Source organism: Hemicordylus capensis, chromosome 5 (genome assembly GCF_027244095.1).
Source record: "Hemicordylus capensis ecotype Gifberg chromosome 5, rHemCap1.1.pri, whole genome shotgun sequence".
NCBI lineage: Eukaryota > Metazoa > Chordata > Lepidosauria > Squamata > Cordylidae > Hemicordylus > Hemicordylus capensis.
Genome location: NC_069661.1, coordinates 214,992,156 through 215,019,471, shown reverse-complemented (window position 1 = coordinate 215,019,471; position 27,316 = coordinate 214,992,156). Strand labels below are relative to the sequence as shown.

The following is a 27,316-nucleotide window of genomic DNA, read 5'->3' as shown; positions in this document are numbered from 1 at the left end:
AACTTGCATTTATCATCCAGCCCTTCCTTTTACTAGTGCATATATTTTGGCCATATTTTAAGTTGGTCTGTCTTTGACTGAAGCTCTTTATAGACCAAATAGGATAATTAAAAATGAAATAAAAATGGAACTTTGTCTAAGCAAGTCTCAGAAGATCTATAAAGTAATTTACATCCCACCCCTTTTATATAAAATATTAATGCAGAGAAGATGAATACATATAACTTCTACTGAAACTGAATGGAACACTTGAGTCAATGTCTAAATCTATTCTTCCTGCAACAAGTTTTTGTAAGCTGACTAAAACTATGACTCCTGAGAAAGCAATTTAATGGGCCGGCTCAGGCAGAGTGTCAAACCATAGTTGGGTGGTGTGAGGATGAGCCTTCAAGTAAACTTGGAGTCATGCAGTCTCTCCTTTACTTGTGCTTGGCAGTTCCCTCCCTCCTTTTGTAGTTTGAGGCAGACTATAGTTTATTATTTATTTATTTTATTACATTTATATCCAGCTCTTCCGAGGAGCTCAGAGCAGTGTATGGTGGTTATTTTTATCCTCACAACAACCCTGTGAGATAGGTTAGGCTGAGAGATACACGACTGGCCCATAGTCACCCAGTGAGTTTCATGGTTGAATTGGGATTTGAACTCGGCTCTTCCCGGTCCTAGTCCAACACTCTATCCACTACGCTATGCTGGCTCTAGTTTGCCATTCATCCAAACCATTATTGTGCAAACTATTATTTGCACTTGTTCTGCAAACCATAATCGGAAACCATGGTTCAGTCTTGGTTTGCAAGGAAAGCACAAACAATCGTTGGAGTCCGACAAAATGACAAACTATGGTTTGCCTCAAACCAGGAAAGGAGGGGGAGAATTGCTGTGCACAAGAATGGAAGGAAGGAGCAAGTGAGCCCAACGTACCAGATCATGGCTTGGTGTTGCACCTGAACCAGCTGATATATCAGATAATCCTGGATTTAAAATACTAAGAATTGTACAAAAATTTCTGTGACGAAGGCAGTCAATACATTGAACTAAGGGCTTGGAAGTAGTCTCGCTGCTACACTTGCATAAGCCATAGTTTCCAAACTAGAATTCAAAGTAGATAAATATTTACCATTAATGTAGTCATACTGGCAACCTTTGAAAATTTCACACACATTTCTGTGCTGTCTGTTCAAAATTCCTATGCACTGATCAGAATTACGCTTGGCAAAAACTTAATTACCTTAGACAATGAGAGAGAAGAATAGTACACTGTGTTAACAAACTTGGTAGCTTTTTATTGTATCACCTTACTTCACTGTCACATATATCTTCCTCTCATACGCCCCCGCCCACCATTGTACAGGTTCAAGTGCCATGGCTTACAAACGGAATCCCATGCGTTCAGAACGTTGTTGCAGTTTAGCTCGCCACCTCATGGTTCTGGTCCTGGACCCCCTCCAGACTGCTTCTGTGCAATGGTTTGAGCGCACTTTGGATGATAGTGCAAACAGGTATGTTCATTTCAGCAGGTATGTCATTTCTGGATCTGGACACGGAGTAAAGAGCTTCTAGATATATCTTGAAGTTAGAGGAAGAAACTAGTTACAAAAAACTAGGGAGGTGCATGGAACTGGTTCTGTGCACTTCCGGGAGGACGGCGGGGGTTGCTTTAAGGGGCAGGGAAGGCGCTGCCTACCTGCCAGCCCCCGCCCTGACACTTTTGTCCAACCGGCGCTCTTCCAAAAAGTGGGCAAATGGCCAACGTGCATGCACGTGCATGCCATGTACACGTGTTGGCCATTTGTGTGGTGACGCGTCTAGCTGCAAGGAGGTACGCTGCAGCCCCGCAAGCCCACTTTTTGGAAGAGCGCCAGTGGGGGGGAAGTGTCAGGGCAGGGGCTGGCAGGTAGGCAGAGCCTTCCCTGCCCCTTAAAGCAATTCCCCTGCCCCCTATGAACCGATTTGACAGCCGGTTTCTGGACCTGGTTCGGTGCTCCTAGAATAGAGCGCCAAATGGTTCCGTGTACATCCCTTTTGAAAGAACAAGCCCATATGATTGTGATCTGTGCAGTTCCCTAAAAGCTAACCGCAATTATTTAGAAGTAAAACTCTTTGGTTTCAGTGGAGCCTGACCTGTGATCATGTAAGCTAAATAGGCTGGCTTATGATCACAGTCTTAGGTCAGGGTCAAATGTTGTGGTAAAATTAGGCTTAGCATTACTATTGTCCTCTGTGCATGAGGGAAAGGTGTTTTTTGAACCAGGACCATTTCTGATCCTGGTTCAAAAAACAGATTTGCTGTTGTGTTCAAACCCGCCCAGTCACACTTGTTTTAACTATTGGAAGGTGGGGTGCGCCTAACAAGCCAAGATTTATTTATTTTATTTATCCGATTTCTATACTGCCCATCCAAAAATGGCTCAGGGTGGTTTACATAGAGAAATAATAAATAATTAAGATGGATCCCTGTCCCCAAAGGGCTCACAATCTAAAAAGAAACACAAGATAGACACCAGCAACAGTCCCCGGAGGTACTGTGCTGGGGGTGGATAGGGCCAGTTACTCTCCCCCTGCTAAATAAAGAGAATCACCACATTGAAAGATGCCTCTTTGCCAGGTTAGCAGGGGAATGTTAAATCAGATTCAAGTTGCACACCTCTCCTCCTCACACAGAAACTCAAGGATCATGATTGTGATGCTAAACCATTATTTAGTATGACAACCGAAGACTTTACGTAGAAGCAACTTTGGCATGTTACATAAAGCAGCATTTTAAAGTGAAACTACCAGTTCTGAGTTGCAGTCCCTGGTTATACCTTTATCGAGAAATATAATAAAATTTTGCTGAAGATCTCATGATTCACAAAGTGACAAGTACCTAAAGACATCATTGAAGAACCCAATTCCTTCAAGGCTAGTACCAACAAAATATTCCTTCAAAACCCTGCTGGTGGGGAAAATAAGAATCACAAGCAAATGAATGAGGAGTAATCAGTACTGAGCTGTTAGAACTTCCCTTTCTGTGGGAATGATGCATTTCTTTTCTTATCCTAGTACTCCTTTGTAACTTTTTCTCACAGGCGTGTATGTTTAGCAGAGGCCTTTCTCACTGCTGACATAATACTGAGCACCCTGCAAAATATCTCTGAAGGTCTTGTGGTGTACCCCAAGGTAAGAAGTACTAAAAGCAGAGGAAGCATGTAGTGCTCACTTCCCCCAAAGCAGTGGCTTTTGATCTTGTGTTCCTAGAGTTGCTTGGCAACTTATCAGGTCATCCTAGTTGAGAAGACCAGTAACGGCATACAAGCCATCTCCATTGTGGCCCAGGATCCTTTGCAGCTTAATTGCTACTGCAGCTGGTTTGGTATCTTTCTGGTTTGGTATTCGTCCAGTGGTTTGGTATTGGAGGAGAGCTGGTCTTGTAACAAGCATGACTTGTCCCATTAGTTAAGCAGGGTCTGCCCTGGTTGCATATGAAAGGGAGACTGCATGTGAGCACTGTAAGATATTCCCCTTAGGGGATGGAGCCGCTCTGGGAAGAGCATCTGCACACTTGCCTGCAGAAGGTTCCAAATTCCCTCCCTGGCATCTCCAAGATAGGGCTGAGAGAGACTCCTGCCGGTAACCTTGGAGAAGCTGCTGCCAGTCTGTGAAGACAATACTGAGCTAGATGGACCACTGGTCTGACTCAGTATATGGCAGTTTCCTATGTTCCTAAAGACCTATCTTCTTGGCTACCACTCCATCCACTATCTAACTTCTTTGCCATTCATAGCTGCTGGATGGAACTGAATATGTTGTAATTGATGTTGCATGACAGTGAGGACCAACAGGCCTGGCCAGCACTCCATGTCAACTAAACAACCTAAACACTTCCCAGAAAACTCTGCAGTATGCAGGGGATTCTTGGCAGACAAGTCAATATACAGGAAGTTCAGAAACCACTGTCCTAAACCATCCCCTCCACTTCCAGCACTGAATGTGCAGAAGGCTCTAAAAGCAATCTCATTCATATCTGTTCTTAAACTCCAGTTGACTGGGTAGTGGTGGTTTATATGGGCGGGGTGAGAGGTATGGGTACAGTTATCAAATGCCAGCATGAGGCCAACCATTATTGGGGATACTGTTTTTATGGGCTATTCTTGTGCCGATTGTGCACTACCAGCTACTACATGTGACTTGCTGACAGAATCAGCTGGTAGAAGAAAGTATGATGGTGATAGTATATGCAAGTAGCCAATGTGGAATGCCTATTAGTAGTGGGGGGGACTAATGATATACAGTATGTGCTTTGAGGTAAGCAATGGGAAGGGCACATGTGGGAAGGAGACGGAAATGTCGGAATTACCCATGAGGATTACTTCTGGTCATGGAAATGGCCAGTGGGAGGAATTTCGCTTTCAGAGAACTCTGGAAGTTCTACTGAGAGGAGGAGCTACTGTCTTAGGAAGATTCCCCAGATGAAGAATAAACTCAGCTACGAAACAAAAAACGAGCTCTGAACTAAAATACATTGGATTCTATTATGGCCTTAAGCAACAGAGAGACAGGGATGGAATAATCACCCCCAGGTTCTGAATATTCTAGATCTTCTGGCCTTCCTTATGCTGAAAGTACGGGTTTGGACCAGAGAGGTCTCTAGGCCTTCAGTACCTTTCATGAAGTATTCAAACAAAAACCTCTTAAATATTCAGCAGCTGTAAAAATAATATCAGCACCAGGGTTCAAGACATATTGATCTGCACTAAACTGATTTCTGAGTCATTAGGAAGAAGCTTTTAATAACTCTCATGGTAGAGCATAATTTGATAGAATAGTGAAAAGGATACTGAACAATATGCAGTCTAATAATAGACACTGAATTGTTCAAACCCATGTAAATTCTTATATCTGTCTCCTTTAGGTTATTGCAAGACGCATTCAACAAGAGTTGCCTTTCATGTCCACAGAAAATATTATCATGGCTATGGTGAAAACTGGGGGCAATCGCCAGGTATGTACCTAATTACAGGTTTCTTAATGAAGCTTGCACATTTATAGAATAAAGGGGGCTTTTTAAAAAAGCCAGTCTCTGACTTTTTACTCTTCTAGGCCTTTTAATCCTATTTTTCTGTATGTCCTCTTACTCTCCTTTTATTGTAAAGAAAGTGGAAAGACTGACATTTCAGTAAAATGAAATGTTTGGCCCTTACTGCAGAACCATCTGCTCTGGCTGAGAAGCATGCATAGGGACCGAGGGACCATGTTCTCTGCTTCACAGTGCAGTGTTTGCCATGCGGATTCTTAGTCTGCCTAATTTGGATCATTTAGTATTTTTGGACCAAGTGATACAGGTTACCTTACTAAAAGGGTAAGAAGTGATCCAAAGTATGCTATCTTCAAAACAAACAGTACTGTGCTACCAGACAGTAGAAGCCCATTTTAATCTTGTAGCTAATTCAGTGATAATCAAGAAAGAAAGGGTCATAAGAGAGATGTGAAGGAGGTCCTGTTCTTACTGATTAAATAAAAACTTTAACAATGTTGTCCATTTGTACTTCTGGTTCATGTATTCCCATCTGCTCAGATTAGACAGGAGAAATCGTGTTTCATCAGAATGTCAGAAAAGTAATAAAATGTTGCTAGCCCTTTAACTTCTTCCTCTCTCTCTCTCTCTTTAAATCATGGGATATGAAAATGAAGACTTTTAAAGCTTTTAATTTTCAGAGAGAGTGCATTTCAAGGTTCATCCCTTCACTCCATACTGGGGTGGGAGCTATGGGGAGAGAATTTCAGTTAATTTTGTTTTTAACATGTAATTCTGCCCCAGAAAAGAGACCAAAAATGGGAATCCCATGACAAGTTCTCTCCAACCTCTTCTGTAACATGTAGTGCTACCAACTTAACCCATTTCCTGTTTTCACTGGACTATGCATATCCCTTCCCTGTATAATTGGCTGCCATGAGCAAGGAAATGCACAGCATATGGCTATCAGGAAGTAGAGTAAACTATAGGACATGTTACAGATAGGGAGGGGGAGAACTTGACATGGGACTGTTGTTTCGGGAGACATTTGACTCTCGAGTGTATAACTTCAGCATTTCCCAAATGTCAGTTGTGCTTTCTCTGGGTAAGAGAGCCTTCAGTAGGTTCATTTTCACTTCCAATAAGAGTTCTGCTGGTAGGAATATATATGTGCTGTATTTTTGTTTATTTTTTTTTTCAGATAGGCCTGAAAAGTTTGTTGCATTGCTTCCTATTACTTGTTTCTTGTGCTCCAGTAGCACATCCAAAGCCACATAAATAACTGCCAAGCATCATGATTAGTGTTTAAGAAGGTGCCCTGCATTTATTGGCTACTTACAGTATTCCACAAAATACCAGGAAGGGGTGCCAAATCTCACAATAGAATGTGTCTAATTAAATAACAGTTATTCTGAATTTATTTAAATCGGGGGAATTGGGGCATGGGTCTTCAGTGAACTGCTCAGAGCCCTGAATTTCAGCAGCAGCCACCTTCCTCCATGACCTCTTCCGGCAAGGAAGCGCAGCAGTGGAGGCACCTGCACAGAATAGGAGAGAGAGCTCCTGGCCTCATCCAGATCTCTGCCGCTTCCACCTTCATAGGTGCTGTATTATAATATTAGAGACTTTAAAATATAATTATTGGGGAGGGGGGAATGATTGAGTTTAACTATCAAAACAGGGGCCGTGGATACGGGCCCTGGATCTTTTAAATACCTAGCAATGCCCCTGACTGAAATGCATATTGAAAGGAGAACTGAGGCACTGCAACAGCCCTGTCAAGCACAGGTCAAATGCTATCATTCATTCCCAGATGGTTTAACTCAGCAGTGTTTTTGAGGACTTTCTAAAGGACTGTGTGGTAAATGATCACGATTAGCATATTTCTTGGCTTACTAGTAATGTGGTACTCACTTCTGTTTTCTAGGATTGTCATGAGAAAATACGGGTATTGTCCCAGCAGGCAGCTGCTGTTGTAAAGCAAGAGGGGGGTGATAATGATCTCATTGCACGTATCCGTGCTGATCCCTACTTCAGCCCTATCCAAGGGCAGCTGGATACTCTTCTAGAACCCACATCCTTCACAGGGCGTGCTTCCCAGCAGGTGAGGACAGAAAGAACTGATGTCCACTGTAGTTCTCCTAAAGCTTGTAAGCTCTTCACTCACAACTGTTTCTTTTGTCTTCCCTTATACCCCATCTCAGTGGTACAAGTTCATCTGTTGCCCCTTTTATTTATGCCTTCTGCCGTGCTCTCCCCTGTGCCTGGACCAGACTTTACTCCTCCCCATTTAGTTAAATTGTTTCCCACATCTGTTGCTACCTAATTTTCCTCTAATCTGTTCCTGACTTTTTGTTCTAAATTGCCTGTATCCATCTTGTCTTATTGATTTAATGTAGATCGTAGTTCTCTAGACAGGATTACTGCCTGCTTTGGGTGCAGTGTGGTGCCAAGCACACTGATAGTCCTATGGAAGTGTTCTTTAACTTTAAGCAATCTGGGCAAAATTCCTGGCATAGCTCCCTTGCCTGAAAGAATTTCTGTATCTCTCCTCTTTCTTTAATTAATAAATGGCAGACTTGGGGAGATGACAAACGCATCTCCTTCATCTGTTCTCCTTTTAACACTCTTGCACAATCTAATCTATACCTTTCTTGGTTATTTAGAAGGGTACAAAACAGATGTTGGGCTAATAATTTAAGCAGTGGCATAGCGATGATGAGAGTGGCCCCTATTGCTGCTGCCCCTGCCACTCACGCTCTGCTCATATGCTGCTCAGGCAGCTTCCTTTTGCTGCACTGTGTTACAGTCTAATGATGTCACTGCACTGGCGTGAGCTGGCATCACAACATTATTGGACCACATCGCAGCCAGCCAAGGGAGGCAGGCCAGCAGGGGCAGGTGGTCAACCAGAAAGCAGCAGGCCCAGTGCCAGGCAGAGCACAGCAAAGTTGGGCACCCTGTGTCCAGGCAACCCAAGAGACAGAGTATGGAGGCATGTAGCGAGCCTCCTGCAGCCATCAAAGTTCCCACAAGCACCAGTGGCCCAGGGACAACCCACTTTGCTCCATTATAGCTACTCTATTGTGGATCAATGGGGATCAATTGATGCTAAAGGTTAATGAGTACTGGAGCCAGATTATTCTTATAACCTCCCCCCCCCGCCCCCGCTCTTGTCTTCCAAAACAGGTGGCAAGATTCCTGAAAGAAGAGGTCCGCCCAGTATTGATCCCATATCAGAGTAAGATGGGTCTGAAAATGGAACTTTCCCTTTGAAAAAGAGAGACTGCTTAGTTGGAGTATTGTTTAAAGGATAATAAAATATTTTCTGAAATGGTAATATCTGTACCTAAAGTATGGATTGGGTCTTATTTGGTTGTCCTTCTGAATTATTCAAGATGACTGTCCGAATATTTTTGTAGCCATTCTGGAAAATCGTAAAAGCACTTAAGACTTCTAGAAGAGAACATGCAGCTGAACTAAGGCTTGTCGTGGTATTGCAATGACAGTTTTCAGAGTTTCACACCCCAATCGGGGCTGGTGGGGGACACACCAAATGTTTTATTTATATAATGTATACCCTGCACTTTCCATTAAAAAATATTGCCAGGGATGCACTGGAATCATTAAAACAATTTAAAATTGTAAAACCACCAACGAATAATAAAACAAGAACAGATTACAACATAGCAGCTTGGCTAAACAAACTAATATTTAGGAACATAAGAAGCTGCCTTACACAGAGACAGGCCATTAGTCTATCTAGCTCAGTACTGTCTACACTGACTGCCAGCAACTCATCAAGGTTTCAGGCAGGAGTCTTTCCCAGCCTTACCTCAAGATTCTGGGGACTGAACCTGCGATCTTTTGGCATGCAAAGCAGATGTTTACCCACCGAGTTATGGACCCATCTCTAGAAGGCTGCAGTCTTCACCTGGCACCAAAAACACAAGTAGGTGCAAGCTTTCCTAGGAGAGCATTCCATAAACTGGGACGGCACAGCCAAAAAGGCCCTCTCAGCGGTTGCCACCTGTCTAACTTCAGAAGGCAAGGGTGGCCAGAGAAAAGCCTCTTGACAAAGAAGTTGATGTGTGGACACAGGTGCCTGTAGAAAAAGGCGATCTTTCATGTACAGAGGTCTCAAGCTGAATAGCTGGCTCTCCAGGTTTGTTGGACTACAACTTCTATCATCCCCAGTGTATTGCTGGGGATGTGGGGGGAATTGTCCATCAACAGTCACTTCCTACTGGTGGTGCAGTGGGAAGTGCTTGACTTAACAAGCAGAAGGTTGCCAGTTCAAATCCCCGCTGGTAGCAGTGATCCCTGCGTAGCAGTGATATAGGAAGATACTGAAAGGCATCATCTCATACTGCATGGGAGATGGCAATGGTAAACCCCTCTTGTATTCTACCAAAGAAACCCACAGGGCTCTGTGGGTGCTAGGAGATGAAATTGGCTTGACAGCACACTTTACTTTAAAAATTTGTAAAATCAACAAAATGGCAAATACAGTTCAATGTTAGCAAGTGTAAAGTGATGCACATTGGGACGAAAACCCCCAACTTCAAGTATATGCTGATGGGATCCGAGCTGTCGGTGACTGACCAGGAGAGAGATCTTGGGGTCGTGGTGGACAGCTTGTTGAAACTGTAGACTCAATGTGCGGCAGCTGTTTAAAAGGCAAATTCAATGCTAGGGATCATTAGAAAGGGGATTGAAAATAAAATGGCTAATATTATAATGCCCTTATACAAAACTACGGTGTGGCCACACTTGGAGTATTGTGTACAATTCTGGTCACCACCACATCTTAAAAAAGATATTGTTGAACTGGAAAAGGTGCAGAGAGGGCAACCAAGATGATCAGGGGCCTAGAGCACCTTTCTTATGAGGCAAGACTACAACACCTGAGGCTTTTTAGCTTAGAAAAAAGACTACTGTGGAGAGACCTGATAGAGGTCTACAAAATCATGCATGGTTTGGAGAATTTGGAGAGAGAGAAATTATTTTCCCTCTCACATAACACTAGAACCAGGGGTCACTCCATGAAATTGATTGCCAGGAGGTCTAGGACCAACAAACGGAAGTACTTTTTAACACAACACGTGATCCACTTGTGGAACTCTCTGCCACAGGATGTAGTGACAGCCAACAACCTGGATGGCTTTAAGAGGGGTTTGGATAACTTCATGGAGGAGAGGTCTATCAATGGCTACTAGTCGGAGGGCTGTGGTCCACCTCCAGTCTCAAAAGGCAGGATGGTTCTGAGAACCAGTTGCAGGGGAGAAATGGCAGAAGAGAGGGCACACCCTCAACTCCTGCTTGTGGCTTCCAGCAGCATCTGGTGGGCCACTGTGTGAAACAGGATGCTGGACTAGATGGGCCTGATCCAGCAGGTCTATTCTTATGTGAGCCTCAGAGTGGCTACAGCTGCTGTGTAGGCTAAAGATAAGCACCAGCACTTTGAATTATGCTCTGAAGCAGACTGGTGGCCTCTAAAGCTGTTTCAAAAATGAAGCAGTTTGCAATTGCAGTTGACAGCTAAAATGGGTAACTTTTAAATATGGTACAGTGTTCTTCTTCCCTGTACAGAATGTTTAGCTCAAAAGAGGAGTGGCTGAGACACACAAAGATATGAAGCCATTGTCTCCCTAGAATGAGCTACACTGAAATTAGAGAGGCTTCAAAGAATTTGTGCACACAAACAAGAGGGTTGCGCAAGATTTGTGAAGCTATTACCAAGTTAATTGTATAGTCCATGAAGAAGCAAGAGTAAAATGATCATGTTCCTGGTGAAGGTGTCTTTCTGAAAAGCCTGCCTTGCTATTTCATCCTTGGCTACTCATTGGTTCCTGAAGTAGAAACAGAAGATTAGACACAGAAAAGAACATTGCATCAAGGAAGGAAAAGTGATAGATGTTCAGCTGATAATCGGTTAGATTAATCTATTTAAAAACTTCATTTACAGTTATCTCCCCGATTAAGTAGGCATATTTTTAAAACGCGAATTATTTTTAACGCAAGCACTTGCAAGAGAATGCTTGCTGTGAAATATGCACCCATGTAGAAATTAAGAAAATCTGGAAAGATCTGAGAGACGGGCAGCATTTTCATAAAGGGCCTACGGCGCATGTCGGCGAAGCTAAATAAGACTGCACAGAGACCAAAAGGAAAGAAGAAAGGAACGGGGTTGGCCGTAGTCCTTCGTCATAACGAGAGGAAGGAAACGAGGCGAGAGGCTTAGAAGTATGTAGAGAGAGAAATCATAGACACACACGCAGCCCAGCTTCAGGGTTGGCTCTGAATTTTCTTGATACGCTATGAACGGGGGGAAGCGCCGATCGTCTGCTGCATTCAACTGGGCATTGGCTTTAAGAGGTAACGATTTAACAAGATTGCGAAACCTGAGATGTGTGTTTAGTAGTTTGGAGATCCAAAACAGCCGTTGATAAAAAGCGATCAGTTACCGGGGTGGCGGTGGAATTGTGACTTTCACTATAGCCTTTTCTGCCACTGCCTAATCACGTGACAACTACACCGAATTCATTTCATTACAAGGTTGGCTGCAATGAATTATTTTGTCTCAGATTTAGCTATAGCAGAGGAACAACACCAGCGGACTAAATTGCAGGGCTGTTTATAAAGCATTGTCTCAGCCTCAATCCTACCTCCAACCTGCGAAATTAACAACAGCCCCGTCCCTCCCCGATTCGAAAGTGGGGATATAAAAACAAAAACAAAAAAACAGTAGACTACGTTGTTATGAGCCATTTCCAGCCGGTAACTGCAGGTGTTTCGCCTGCAATATGGGGATAATGCAGAGCTGTGTTTGCCTTTGCAGCACCATTTTTTTAAAAATTAAGGAAGAAAAGTGAACTCTTGTCTTTGACTTCTGTTTTGGTGTTTGATGGGGGAATATAGTGCTATGTCACAATCACGTTGCTAAAAGCCCTTGGTTGTTTCCTATGGTCAGCTATCATTTTAAAACCAAGTCTGTGCCACACAGACTCTGGCGGCGGTGGGGGGGACAGAAAATCATGGCTTCTCAAGTTAATTGGTCCCGTCTCCAGACCATGAAATTCGTAGTCTAGATCTACAGAAATAGTTGCTTCGAAAAATCTTAGCGACTACAGTTCCCATGATGTGCTTCTCGGCTCCGGATGCCGCGCATGCGCCGTGGCGTAGGTACGCGCTGACAGGAACTGGCTGAGGGGAAGAAGTTGGAGCAGGCTGAAGCGAGGTGGGTGCTCGGAGGGAGCGGCGGCGAGGGGAGGGAAGCGGCGGCGGAGGTGGCGCCGGCGGCGGCAGGAGTGGGGTGCCCCTCGCCGAGATGGTGGGAGTGGGTAGAAAGCGAGGTGTGTGGGGTGGCGGCGCCTTTCCCTTGGGCCGGGCGGGCGGGGACCACCAAAGACTGGCAGACGTGACGGGGGGTCCCGGTTAGTTTGCGGGTCGGTGGGCGGAATGAGGGCCAGACCCCGCACCCCACCGCCAGCCCGAGAGAGGCTGAAGGTGGGGAGCGGGAGAGCAAGCAGGCGTCAGACCCGGCAAAGCAAGGGGCAAGCAGATGGCTGGACGGGCTGCCCAAGGTGGCTGGCTGCAGGTAGGAGAGCTGGAGGAGGCGGCGGCAGGGGAGACCGCGGGTCCCTGGGACATCCACTGGCCTTGAGGAGACTGGCGGGCTGAGGGGCGTGGATACGAATATTTACATACCGCTTTTTTAAACAAAAGTCCCCAAAGCGGTTTACGTAGAAATAAATAAATAAAATGGCTCCCTGTCCCCAAAGGGCTGAAAAAGAAACATAAGATAGACGCCAGCAACAGCCACTGACTGGAGGGATGCTGTGCTGGGGTTGGATAGGGCCAGCTGCTCTCCCCCTGCTCAATTCAGAGAATCGCCACCTTGAAAAGGTGCCTCTTGCTCAGTTAGCAGGGGACTGGCTGAGGAATCCCCATTCCTCTTCTCTCCCCAAATTAAGGCTGCTGCTGCTGCAGCACTCCTTTCTTTGCATGCTTACTTCCTGGGAGTAAGCCCCATTGAACACAGTGGGGCCTTACTTCCAGATAATGGTGTGTTAGGAGTGTGTGGTAAGTTCGGTTCTCTAGCTGAGTAGGGACAATATGCTAGAACCATAGTAGCGATATTGGGGGGGAGGGGGAGATGCGGTTGTTGGAACAAAGATGCAACTTTGTGTGTTGTCTAAATGGACAGGCGTGTTGTCTAAATGCAGACAAAATATATGAGATGTAGCCCCTGTCCTCCACAGAGGAGGAGGAAATGAGATCCCACAGAGAAGACTGATGATGGACACAGACAGGAAACATAAGTATCCTTGATCTTAAGTTGCATGTATCTTATAGTATGTGGTGGGAATGGGGCGGTGGGTGGAGAAGGTTGGAGACCAGGTGTAAGTAGGGACTTCTGCTCCTGTTGGTGGTAATGTAGGAAACCTGCTCTGAGTTTTCTACTATTGGAAGTCAGAGTAGGTGGACAATGGCCAGGAAGAGGGCCTTTTCAGTTATGGCACCCAGATTGTGGCATTTCCCTGCCAGAGAAGCTCACTGTAATATTGTTTAGGTACCAGGCGAATATGTTTTTATTTGTCCAAGTATTTCATCATGTGATATGATCTTGTTTTGTTCTGATGCACTCAGCTTTTACAATATTATGATGACTTATTGCTGATGATCTTGCTTTGTCTTGTGTTTTACTGTATTATTTTTGTGTGCCACCATGGTGGTTTTTCCTGAAGATGGCCTGTCAGTATTTTAAATAAATAATAAAACATGCTTCCCTGCCATTCTGCTATTTGAAAAATGTGTAACAAGGTTTGTATTACTGGGAGTATTATATATAAGGGAAGATAAAGATAGTTTGTCAGGGATGCCTCTATAAAAATCGGATTGTAAGAGAGACACTTGCTGCCTTCGCTGGAGCACACATCTGACCAGGTTTTTTTCATCTTCTTGATGTTGCTGTCAGATGTAATTAGACATAAAACATCCTGTAAATATCCCCCCTGCCTCTCTCATATCCTGCTACTGTATTCCTTCCCTAGTTCTGCTGTTTTCTATCTCTGTACATTCATTACTTCCTTCTGTAACATGTTCATGGCAAACATGAACATGTTACATATGAACAAATATGAGCCAGTGTGGTATAATGGTTAGAGTCTTGGACTAGGACTAGGGAGATCTCAGATTGTAATCCCTTTGGGGACAGGGGACCATCTTCTTGATGTATTTATTTATTTATTATGTAAACTGCTTTGAGAATTTTGTTAAAGAGTGGTATATAAATATCCGTAGTAGTAGTAGTTCAAATCCCCATTCAGCCATGAAACTCACTGGGTGACTCTGGGCCAGTCATGTATCTCTTGGTCTAACCTACCTCACAGGGTTGTTGTGAGGATAAACATAACCATGTACACCACTCTGGGCTCTTTGGAGGGAGAGTGAGATTTAAATGCAAAATAAATGAAATAAAATATTTATCTTAACTTTTTTAGAAGGGAGTGTGAAGAAGGAAGCTTATAATATTGTGTTAATATAACCAGATTATTTCGTGTTGGCACCATCTATGTAGCAAGATCCCATTTCCAAGCTAAAGCCTGGATTAGGAACTGCCCAAATGAATATACAATATATAGTATATATTGATGGTATAAGGCAGCTATCCATCACCCCCACCCCCAGTCCTTGAAAATTCCTGTTTACAAATACTTTCACCATCTACGGTTGCCTATAAGCATCTCCTTTTGTGTGCTACATTCATTGCCATCAATATGAGACCTCTCCAATCTCAATTCTGTTGCAGAGATTTAGCTTGAGATAGAGAACTGTGCCCATATGGTATGAATCCTAATCGATCTATTGAAAAATGTCCAGATCAAAAGAATTGAAGCTCACAAGTTAAAGGTCCACCTAAGTTTGGTTCCTAAGTTGTATTGATTCTGTGTGTCGCAGTGAAAGAGAGAAAGAGAAAGACAAGAGAAGCAAAACTAATACCGAGTGATATTGCAGATGGCAATCGCATTTTATGAAATGCTTAATCTGGAGGGATACTGATATTTTTTTCTACATCTCATTGAACATTTTCTTTTTATTCTATCTGATGACTCAGAGGTCCACACTGCAATGTTCTGACTCACTTTTTCAAAGCACTTGGATTTAATTGGATTTGTTCAGTGCCTGTTTTCTCGCATGCTCTCTGTTCATTTTTTTTTTTTGCATGTGGTAATTTTGTGTGTCTGTCAGACTCCTCTCTTTCCAGTTTTCTCCCCCCACCCCACTCTGTAATGCCTTCTGTTGTCCTTTGAGGTCTCTGAGTCAAATGACCAGTTATTTGGCCTTTTCAAGTATGTTTACTTGGGCCATTTCTACTGAGTTCAGTGTGACTTACTCCCAAGTAAGTATACACAGAACTGCAGCAGTTTTAGGCTGCAGTCCTATGTACACTTACTTGGGAGTTAGCCCACTTATTGAACCCAGTGGAACTATTGAGTAGCATGTGTAGGATCGGACTTCATGTGTGTTCTGCAGGTCTTGGGAGCCATTATCCACTATTACTATCTGCTTAGCCTTGGGTAGAAGTGAGTTTCAGGGATTTACAGAGAAAAAGAAACAAGTGTCTCTTGTAAAGTCCTTGTGCAAGAAAACATATACTGTATATGTAGAGAGTAAAATCCCCAGTGGAAATGTTCTAGAATAACTTCAGATTGCCACAATCATCTGTATAAGGTCATATGAGGAAGTTCTTCTGATGTGGTAGATGTTTGGTACTACTTACTTCCTAAGATGTAGAGGATAGTTGAATTTCAGTAGTTGCTTTGTTACATTAGATCTCAATACTTCAAAGCAATAGAGGACTGGTTTATAATACTCAAATATAGGGCTAGAAAACTCTCGTGAAACTGCGTTGGCACCTAGGTGCCTATAAACTTGTTCTGGCTCATAAAGGAAAGGAAAGGTTGTGCCGTTGAGTCGGTGTCAACTCCTGGTGACCACAGAGCCATGTGGTTTGCTTGGTAGAATACAGGAGTAGTAACCCCTGCTAACTGAGCAAAGAGACATCTTTTAAAAGTGACGATTCTCTTATATTTGTCAGGGGGAGAGCAACTGGCCCTATCCAACGCCAGCACACCGTCCCTCCAGTGGCTGTTGCTGGTGTCTACCTTATGTTTCCTTTTAGATTGTGAGGCCTTTGGAGACAGGGAACCATCTTATTTATGTATTTTTCCATGTAAACCGCTTTGAGAATTTTATTGAAGAGCGGTATATAAATTTTTGTAGTAGTAGTAATTTACCATTGCCTTCTTCCACGCAGTATTTATTTATTTATTTATTTATTGTTGGGTTTATATACCGCCTTTCATTAAAAACAATCTCAAGGCAGTTTACAAAAGTTAAAAAACATACAATAAAATGACAATAAAAATATTAAGCTAAAAATATAAAAACAAACCAAATTTAAAATCTATAAAATACAAGCATAAAAAACTATACACGAGTAAAAACACATAGAAGCAGCAATAAAAACAATCATGTAAAAGCCTGGATAAAAAGCCAAGATTTAACAAGCTTTCTAAAAACTATGATGGCGTCTGAAGAACAAATGGCCACTGGGAGAGCATTCCAAAGTCTGGGGGCAGCAACAGAGAAGGCCCTGTCCTGAGTGCACGACAGCTGAGCCTCCCTCATTGTCGGCACCCGGAGCAGAGCCCCCTCAGATGACCTCGTCAAGCAGGCAGCAACCCTTGAGAGCAGGCGGTCCCTCAGATACCCCGGGCCCAAACCATTAAGGGCTTTAAAGGTCAAAACCAGCACCTTGAATTGGACCCGGAAACGAACTGGCAGCCAGTGCAACTCTTTCAGAATGGGTGTGATGTGCACCCATTGGACAGCTCCGGATAAAACCGGAGGAAGAAAGGGACGCAGCTGGCGCACTAGCCGAAGCTGTGCAAAGGCACCCCTGGCCACCGCCTCCACCTGAGCTTACAAAAGCAGAGCTGGGTCCAGTAATACCCTCAAGCTGCGTACTTGCTCCTTCAAGGGGAGTGCAACCCCAGCCCCAGTATGAGATGATGCCTTTCAGCACCTTTCTATATCACTGCTGCCTGATATAGGAGTTTCCCAGAATATTGGAAACACACCAGCGGGGATTCAAACCAACAGCCTCCTGCTCTCTAAGCAGGTTGCTTTCCTGCTGCGCCATTAGGTGGCTCTCTGGCTCACATGAACTAGAAATATGTCTAGCAGTTCTATGCTGGTACAGGGACTACAAGATGTTGTCAAATCCTCTGTGATTGAAGAAAAACATATAATACCTTCAATTTGGCTTGTACACTCCAAAACTGGAATCTTTATTATTTCTTGTTTACACAGTCAGACAGGTGTTATTGACTGGTTTGTTTTATCCAGACATCGAGTCCTTCCCAAGGACCATTATTATTATTATTATTACTACTACTACATTTATATCCCGCTCTTCCTCCAAGGAGCCCAGAGCGGTGTACTACATACGTAAGTTTCTCTTTCACAACAACCCTGTGAAGTAGGCTAGGCTGAGAGAGAAGTGACTAGCCCAGAGTCACCCAGCTAGTCTTATGAAAGTCTTAATGCAGAAGGAGAAGGCAAGCATTTAAATTGTGATGGCTGAGTTTGCCTGCTGAAAAGGCAAGAATAATGTAAGATGTCAACAGTATTTACCTGAATCCAAGACTAGGTTTTTTCCAATTTTTTAAATATTAGAAATCAGGAGGTAATTGAAAACCCAGCCCCATTCCTTTTGAGTAAATGCAGGTATAACCTGTATTTAGCCTCTGCGTTTTAAGAGGGTCATCTTAAATTTAGGGTTGTCTTCAATTTGGGTAAATAGGGTAAATTTCAAGATTAACAATTTGCCAGTTTTGTTTTGATGCCAGTTTATCACACCAGGAATATGGAGGTTACGAAGCCCTTTCCTGTCTTGGAGATAGCCAGTGTGTAGTGAGCCAACTGCTTGACATGAGCTAAGAGATGAAATCCCCGCTCACCCACAGGCAGACTTGATGACATGATTTCCCCTCTGTCAGTGTCCCCTTAAACAGCTGTACAGAATCTCATATTTGCAGTTACTGCTAGTAACTGCTACATCGTTCTAAGCCCATGAAAAGCTTTGAGTCATCAAATCCAAACTGATCCTTCCTTACCCTAGCCCCTCTGGCTTATTGCTGCCATATTGCAGCACTGTATCATTTACTTTAACATATAGCTCATTCCTTAAGTTAACACTGTGTTCTGTATGGTGAGGAAGTCTCCTTCTAACCTCTGTTAAACCAACAGAGTGGAAGACATTTCTGACAAATTGGATAAAACAGATATAGGGAGTGGCCTTTATAGTTGGCACTATCGTCCCTTTTGCAATATGATACTTGCGTTTTTTATGAATGCCACGTGTCAGGTTGAACAATTTATATTGTTTGCATGGGCCTAGCTAACTCTAGGAAACATTTAAAGGCCTGGTGGAGATTGTTTACGTACCTTTCCTGAATCAGTTACTTCACACACCATAATAGGATCAGTTAGAAATCTTGATCCAATACTTTTTTAAAAGTTTCAGAGATAATACATTTCAATAAGCTGAGTGCCCATTGAAATAAAATACGCTTTAGTGCACATCTAAAAGCTAGAAAAGACAACTAGGAGGACCTCCCATGGAAGGATATTCCAGATTTACACTCATATCACCCATCTGTACATTAAACTCAAGCAAACTGTGGGGTAAACACACATAGGAATGTGTTTGCATTTGAACCTGACCAAACATTGATATCTACATTGGAGACCCTGCTCCGAATTTATTTGCTGATGGAGGTACAGTGGATGGATGTGAGGAATGGGGGTGTTTATATCATGGTGCCAAAACTCTGGAATACTCTTCTGAGGGAGGCCCACCTCTTGAAATTACATTGATAACCTTTAAAACATTTTTGCAATATTTTTCTGTCTCTTTGCCACTTGATATGTACGAATTCTGCATTGCTCTTGTGCAGAGTTAATATAATTGCATTATTAGATTTGTGCTTTGCATCCTTTGTAGCAATAATTAAACAAAGTAAGTGTACCAGTAGTGCAGAATCATATGCTGGTTCTTTTCACCCTCTTGTAGTTGTCCCTAACTATTTGAGAGAACCGGTGCTGCCCTGTTGCCTTTCATCAGTTGAGGTGAATGGCAAACAAGCCACCAGCCCTGCCCCCTGAGCTAGAGCTGGCACACTTGTGCTGACTTGCTCCCTGACTGCTCCCCTCTCCAGCCCTGGCCCTCACTTCACTGGCCATGACCCTGCTCCTCTTCCTCCTTGCTGGCCCCGCCTTCCAGGGCATGCTGCTGCTTCTTGTTGTAGGCCAGTAAGGCAAATGTGGATGGAGCTTGCATGCAGAGATGGCAGCTTTGCCCTCCAGCCTCTCTTCGTTGCCTCTGTTGTGAGAGCAGCAGCAGCTCCCTTTCTCTCTCCCCCCCACCACCAACATAAAACTTGTCTGCTTTGTCTGCTCCATTTTGGAAACAAAGCGAACAAGTTTGTTGCTGAAGGGGAGTAAGAGAGCGCTACTTATGCTTCTGCTACCAGTGCAGCAGAGGTAATAAGTTGTTAGTGGGTGAAACTGTCACCACTGTTCGCAAGCTCCATCCATGCTATCTCGCTGACCAACAGCACCAAGCAGCTGTGTGTCCTGGAAGGTGAGGCTGCTGAGGGAGTAAGAGGGGTAGCACTGGGGCCAATGAGGGGGGTGAGCCGCGAGGGAGAGAAAGTCAGGATATGGGGCAGTGGCAGCAAGCAGGTGTGGTGATGCCTGGGGTGGGGGAGTGGGGCAGGGTGCCTGAACCTTCTGCCTAAGACCATTGTTTCACCTGGCCTCATAGAGGAGCTGACCCTGGAGAGTATGGGTTGTTCTGGGCTTTTATTTGTCTGGCTGAACTACCATTACAGGAGTGCATTAAGGGATGCCTTAGCACATAGATAAGTAGAGACACCTTGACATTGGCATCCAGCAATCTCCGTGGATTTTAGTGTGGTGGCCTGGTATTTGTCCTTGCAGAGAACTGAGAGGAGGTGCCATAACACACTTTCTTGGGGATTTTTAGAGCTCTGAAAAGCAGTATACAATATTGCCTAGTTTAGAAAATTATCAAGATAATAGAGTGGCTTTGCTTGAGGAAGGAATTTAATATACAATTGACATTTTTATACTAAAAAATAAATAAATCTAGATCTCTTGATGGTTTCCAGTTGTTTTGACTCCTCCTTTGCATATATGGCCCCTTCCCACCTTCCAGGTCACCAGGTATGATTCATCCACCTTTCTCCCTTCCATTATGGCCCTTTGCATAGCTTTAATTTAGCAATGCTGTGGTTGCATGCATCTCTCCCTCTCTTTGTCAGGTTTTTGAAGGCAGTTGCCAGGGAATGTTTCATAGCAACCGAAGGCAGGAAAAAACTGCTCACCTGGTTCAGTGCATTTAATATTCAGCTATTTCTGAATATATTTAGTGAGCTATGTCAGGGGGGCAGATATGATGAGAGGACTTTGGTGATCAGACAACACTTTTGACATTACTATCTATGATTCTAATGAATTAAGGAATATTCCCTTTTCTCACATAACTGCATCCTTATTGTGGTATGGAAAAGACTTGAGCAGCAAGAATCTCTGATACACACCCCATTCCATTTCATTGATCTGATGAAGTAGATTCCTGTCTATGCAAGTTCATATCATAATAAATCTGGTAATCTCTTAGATATCATAGAACTTTGTTTTTGCTAAAACAGACTAAGGTAGTAAGTTTTCAGAAACCTCTGTGTATTTTTTGCTACACATATTCATATGTAGTTTATTCTATATACCATTCTTAGTATATAGATGATGGAAGTAAAGAGCTAAGACTAAACCAAGTCCATTTAAAGAGCACAAAAAAAGAGTAAAGGATTTTTCACCCCCAGGCTTAATCAAGTATGTAGTCATGTGGGATTGGTACCAATACTATCCTGTAAAACTGTATGCAAATCATAGTGATCTTCAAAGGGATCCAAAGATGTTTCTGTATAAGAACTAGTGTACAGCCAAAATTGTCCATTTGGTTTGGGTTCAATTGTTCCATACTGTCAAACACTCTGTCCCCGCCCCACCCACCCCCACGCTGTGTTGGAGCTCATCAGATAGGGTTGTGCACTGAGCATGCTCAAGACTGGACTGGATCACGTGACATTAATTTCCTGTTGCCGGAGGCGTCCCAGCCCCAGTTCCAGTTCTGCCTTGCTTGAGCTTGCATGTCTGGGAGAGAGGCCTTCCTTCTCTAGTGTTTTTTGCAACTATCTTCCATTTGCCTTAATATTTTCCTCCATCTCTCACTATCTAGATTGTGCGAGGATGGCAAGGGAACTGTTCTTATAACTGGGCCACAAATTAATTCTTCTTCAAACACATTTTTCAGTTCCAATTTGGTTGATTGAACTATCTAAACTTATTTTCCTCTCAGCCACAAAATAAAATATGATAATTCATCTTCCTCAGAAGATGTACCCAGACCCAAACATCCCAGAGATCCACCTTACCTCCCTGGCCCCACCCTCCCTGGCCTGAACCCAGCACTACCTGTGGTACCTCTGCCTACTCCATCAGCTCCCCTGGCACCACAGATCCCTATTTTCCCATCCATTCCTCCTTCCTGCCCTCCCCAGAGTCCTCCCCCACCTCTGGCCAGGCCCACCCTTCCTGTATCTGGTTCTGAATCCTCCCATTCAGGGGCAGGGGACCCAATGGATCTGATTTATTCCAATAAGGAGGATGGGGAGTTATCTGATGAAGAAGTTGCACCTACAATTCCAATCTTCTCTAGACTTTTCTCTTCAGCAGACTTTGACATTCTCCTCTCCAAAGCTAAGAGGACTATTAAGGATGTCGCACCTTCTGACACCACGGAACCTTCTCCATTCCTAGATTAAAATGCTTTTCCTTCAGGTTCAAATTTGACCTTTTCCATCTCTGTTTCGCAAGGTTATGTGTGCCGAATAACAGCAGCCTGCATCCTCTAAACAAATTGGCAAAAAACCCAAATTACAATCTCCCATAAGATGTCTCTTTTGGCTACCCCCAAAATAGACCCTCTAGTGGCACAAATGGTGTCTGGCTCAATTATCAATACTGAAGGCCAAGAACAGTTAAGAAACCAAGAAGACAGGAAAAGTGATTTACTTGTACCAAAAAAAAGGGTATATGATGCCTCGGCCATGGTCATTAGAGCAGCCACTACCAATTCTGCCTTTTCTCGTGCCAAAAATTATTAAAAGAGTTGTCCGGATAGCCAACACTTTGCATACTGTTGTTATAACTTCTATAGCTCTTTAAATGTACAAATGACTTTAGAATCCTTACCTAGTTCTCTCGGAGCTGGTTCATTGATGTTTTCCATCTGAAAAATGAGAATCAGTAGTAAGAGTAAGTGGTTAGAGAGTACATTGGTGACCAGGAATCTGAATCTGGGTTTCTCAACATAACTGCACTTCCCATATTACACCCAGGTTGCAAGGACAATTTGTACAACTGCTCAAAAAAGTGTTCTCCATTCATTGCTGCAATTCAAGGTGAACATAATAGATAGCAAACCCAGATAAAAGGGAGTAGTTTTGTTGTGAAGCCTGAAGCCTCCCCTGCTGGGTTGGCTAGCTGCTCCCATTTGGACAAATGTTCAGGTTGGGCAGCAAAAGAATGGTCATTGCTCATGAAGGGCTGTTTTTCTTGTGTCTTGCAGTAGTCCATCTGAGAACCTGAAGCACTTCAGTCCCAGCAATGCCTACTTTTGCCCTGAATGGACAGCAAGCAAAGAAGCTTTAAGGCCTACACTATTAGGTTTGTGTTTGTAATGGATAGCATGCACCACCTAAGCAGCCAAGGGAAACTTGGGTGGGAGCAGGGGCGTAGCTAGGGGAGAGGGGGCCCGTGTTCATCCTTCTTTCTGGCGGCCCCCCAGACTGAGGGAGACAATGAAGTAAATAGGGAGGGATGCAGCTGGAGGGCCCTCTGGAGCTGGGAGCCCGTGTTCTTTGAACCCTTTCGTTCAATTATAGCTACGCCCCTGGGTGGGAGATCCCATGTCTCGTTTTTACAGACCACTGTGTAGTGGATATTGCTAGGAAAGGCAGCAGCTGAAAACCTCTTTTAAAAAGGGAGGAAATCTTTTTGCCAGTCTTGGCAACTTCCTTCATTAGAATACTGTGGATGGTAGTTTGCCTAAACACTGTCGTATTCTAAATTAGCTACTTCCAACATGTTTTAACTGTGGGAACTCCAGTTTATGTAAGCAGGTTCTTACTGGAATGCTCTAAGTTTAAAATTTACTTTTCTCTGCAGTGCAGAGAGGCCATCATGCTTAGTGCTAACGCACTGGGAAATAAGACCTTAAACTGGTCTTGCTGTTTGTGGTGAATGGTTTGAGAGGGATCATTATCCCTCCAGATCCTAAATCAGCCCCAGACAATAGGGTTTGGTTAGTTCTCTTGAGGCTATTTCATTGCCTCATAGACATTACACTTTAGAAACCATCTTTTAAATTCAATACATACAGGCAGTTGTTCCTAATCACTTTCCCTTAGAAAGAGGTTTTCTTTTGTTTGTTAGAATTTATGACAGTATGCTTATAAACTGTTTAACCTACGTGAATAATGTGGGTTTAAAAGTTTAGAAGCATCTATTCCATAGTGTAATTTCAGATTAACTGAAAATCTAGTGGGTGTGGACAGTTGCAGTTTGTTTGTTTATGGTTTATTTGACTTTTTGTGAAACAAAATACACAAATGCAATGACAGAAAACTAAACTGTTCATACACAATACAGGGTTATCATAGACAATTGCAATTTTAATAAACCTTCAGGTGCATTATGGTGTTATCTTGTCCAATTTCTTACGTGTTTAAAATGAACTCATTTTCTGTGTGGAGATGGTTAATAATGTAAGAAGCTATGACCCTCCAATACATCATATTTTTTGCAATTTCCTACTAAATATGTAAATTATAGGGGTGATTAAAGAAATATTAGTCAACTCCTATGTGTGTTGATAGATTAAATGTACACGTGTAGAAATAAAAGCAATAACTCTGAATAAAAAGCTTGCTTAATTTTCATGTCTGCTACAGTACATGCATGCTTCATCTTTCTTGGAAGAAGGAAGCCCTCCTGTGTGAGAAGTGGAAGAGCAATGCTTCTTGTAGTGGTTAGAGTGTTGGACTAGGACCAGGGAGACTCAAGTTCAAATCCCCATTCCGCCACGAAACTCACTGGGTGACTCTGGGCCAGTCACTTATCTCTCAAACTAACTTACCTCACAAAAGGTTGTTGTGAAGATAAACATAAACCGTTCTGGGCTCCTTGGAGGAAGAGTAGGATACAAATGTATGTTTGAAGTCTGCCACTGTTGTGTGCCAAAGTCACTTTGTACTCTGTGTATGCTCTGTAGTTACACTGGAGTCAAAGGAGTTTAAACACACTGCCCTCTGGAGGCTCTCAAGTTCCTTAGTGAGATACAGTAGTTTTTGGCAGAGGATGTGAAGAAGCACAGTCACAGGGTGTAGTTCTAAAATGTTTGCTTAAACTAATAAAAGCATTACAAAGACATGAGCTGGCAGAAGTGTGTGTGTGATAGCTAGAAGGTAACAATACCTACAGTAACAGCATCTAACATTGTGATGAGGGAGAAGAGGAGGGGAAAGAGAGAGAAAGGGCTAGGAAAGGTGGGAGACAGGGCAGGATGAGGAGGGCAGAAAGGAATGGAATTAGAAATCTTCAGGAAGGGAGCGCCCATTATTACCAAGTCTTTGGAGTGGTTTAGCAAAGACTGGCAAGTGGCTTGTGTTCGATGAAAGTGGAGCCTGCGGGTTCAGATGGATCTAGGAGCTCAAGTCCAGAGCATGTTGAACAGACAAACTAGTCTTTACCCTGCGGACCAGCCCACCCCACCGAAGTGGAGGCAGCTACCAGCAAAGAGTATGTTTTACTGTGGAATCCTGGGTAGCAGTCAAGATGGGGGCAGGGGGCAGATCCAGTGTTAGCTAGCTAGCTAGCAAGTTCTGAGTCCACTCCCATGTCTCTTGCGACTAGTTGTTTTACACAGTCAAAAGCCTTTGATCAAATCAGTGTTCATCATAAATGTCCTGAACACATTGCAAATTTGTCAATATTATAAAGGCCTAGTTCACATAAGTGTTTTGCACATTCAGGGATGAAACACCCTTAATGTTTTTGCTAGTCAGTTGTTATTAGCAGGAATGTTCCTGCTTGTAACAAGCAAATGTCCTTCAGATACAAAAACATGCCAGTTCAAAATTTCAGTCTCTGGTCTTTTTCTATTCCAATTACAAACACCTCAGTAGAAGGCAGGGGGAAGAGCTGGGAAAATAGAGAGAAGGTGGGAATTGGAGTGCTTGAGTGTGATACAACTAATCTCTTACAAGCTCTCTTACTAGCTCAAGGCAATCTTTTACCAACTCAAGTCACTTCCTTACAGAATAAGCATAATAAAAGTATACTAGTTGGCCCGGGTGCAGAGCATCTGCGCCCCTAGTTTGGCCCGGCCGCCTATGAGCTGCTGGCCAGCTGGCTGCTCCACTGGCTGGCCGCCTCTTCCCGCCGGCCCGTTTTCTCCTGCTCGCCCCCCTCCTCCTCCTCCTCCTCCTCCTCCTCCTCCTCCTCCTTGCTGCCCGCGTCTGTCAGGAATTCTCGCAAGGGTTCCACCACTCTCACAAGAGGTCCACCACGCATCCCCACACATACATGTCTACGTGAATTAAGTATATAGAAGATGCTTACAAAGAGGTACAAGCAATTAAGCACATCTATAAACAAATCCCATTTGGCAGGCATTTCCCAGGTCCCAACAAGCTCATACAGAATTCAGAATTCTTTTGACCAAATAAACTTCTGCTTTATGAACAAGTATATCAGCCACAGGAAGTGTTTGCCTGGCAGTTCCTGATACAGATTCAGGTCAAACCAGCTGGTGCGTAACACCACTCAAAGATTGTATCAGTATTTGTAGTAAAAATAATTAACAACATAATCAGGCAGCAAATTAAAAAACACGACCATTTTTCAATAAATCAAAAATATTTAAATTGGCTGAACACTGCAGCCCTAACATTTTAGTGTTAGCTGCAATTCATGAAATGGGATAGATCTGCCTGTTCTGGATGGGGTTACACTCCCCCAGAAGGAACAGGTTCGCAGTTTGGGAGTACTTCTGGACCCAACCCTCTCTCTGATACCTCAGGTGGAAGCGGTGGCCAGAGGTGCTTTTTATCAGCTTTGACTGGTTCACCAACTGTGCCCTTTCCTGGAAGTGAGTGACCTTAAGACAGTGGTACACATGCTGGTAGCCTCCAGGCTTGATTATTGCAATGAACTCTACATGGGGCTGCCTATGTATATAGTCTGGCAGTTGCAATTGGTGCAGAATGCCACTGCGGGATTGGTCTCCAGGATGTCCCATAGAGACTATATTACTCCGATTCTAAAAGATCTACACTGGCTACCAATGGGTTTCTGGACAAAATACAAAGTGCTTTATTACCTATAAGCCCCTAATGGTTTGGGCCCATGGTGTTTAAGAGAATGGATTCTTCATTATGAGCCCCGCCGCTTGTTAAGATCTTCAGGGGAGGTTCATCTGAGGGTGCCGCCGGTTCATTAGGTGATGACTCAGAGGCGAGCCTTCTCTGTAGTTTCTCCAGTGCTGTGGAACATTAGAGCTGCTCCGTCCCTGTTGGCTTTTAGGAAACAAAGACACATCTCTTCAAGCTTTTTAGTTAGTTGGTGTGTTTTTATGGGTATTTTAATTTCATTTTTAATATGTTTTAACTTTTAAATTTTTTTAGTTTTGTTGTAAACTGCCTAGAGACTTGGATAATGGGAGGTATACAAACTTGTTAAACAAACAAACTAAAGGCATTGTATAGACTTGAAGAAAAACTCTTAAGCTTTAAAGGTAAACAGAGACAAGCACTTAGGGCAAATGAACTTGTTTTGAACAGGTTTTTTAAAAAATCTGCTACAGCTGAAACATGGAGTCTTGGCTTTTTAAATCAGTTTTTGTAATTAATGATGATAACACTCATATCCTCTTCCTTTATGAAGCTGAGGGGTGTGTATATGAGGTTATTTCATTGTATCTTCACAACAGCCCTCTGAGGGAGGTTATGCTGAGAGACAGAGTTATCCTGGTGAGTCTTGTTGCTGAGCAGGAGTTTAAGCCCAGTTTGGTCAGGCCAAGTCCAACACTGTCTTCTGTGCTGT

The 27,316-nt window shown here is 43.4% G+C and overlaps 2 protein-coding genes across 7 annotated transcripts in view; both read left to right on the top strand.

Annotated features, from left to right (window-relative positions):
• Positions 1–8,341, top strand: part of ADSL (adenylosuccinate lyase) — a 29,376-nt gene extending 21,035 nt beyond the window's left edge. For both annotated transcript variants that reach the window (XM_053256280.1, XM_053256281.1), the window contains 5 exons: positions 1,352–1,499; positions 3,069–3,159; positions 4,892–4,981; positions 6,921–7,097; positions 8,183–8,341. In XM_053256280.1, the coding sequence (XP_053112255.1) occupies positions 1,352–1,499; positions 3,069–3,159; positions 4,892–4,981; positions 6,921–7,097; positions 8,183–8,269 (593 nt within the window). In that variant the 3' untranslated portion in view covers positions 8,270–8,341. The remainder of the gene's footprint in view (positions 1–1,351; positions 1,500–3,068; positions 3,160–4,891; positions 4,982–6,920; positions 7,098–8,182) is intronic.
• A 2,859-nt stretch (positions 8,342–11,200) lies between these two features.
• The window catches only part of SGSM3 (small G protein signaling modulator 3), a 52,037-nt gene continuing 35,921 nt past the window's right edge, over positions 11,201–27,316 (top strand). The window contains exons 1-2 of one of the 5 annotated variants that reach the window (XM_053252291.1): positions 11,201–11,371; positions 22,782–22,879. The gene's annotated coding sequence lies outside the window, so the exon portion shown is untranslated. Of the gene's footprint in view, positions 11,372–12,095; positions 12,234–12,256; positions 12,349–12,386; positions 12,594–22,781; positions 22,880–27,316 lie in introns of those variants that run through there. The other 4 variants (XM_053252290.1, XM_053252293.1, XM_053252292.1 and 1 more) reach the window with 4 other exon arrangements.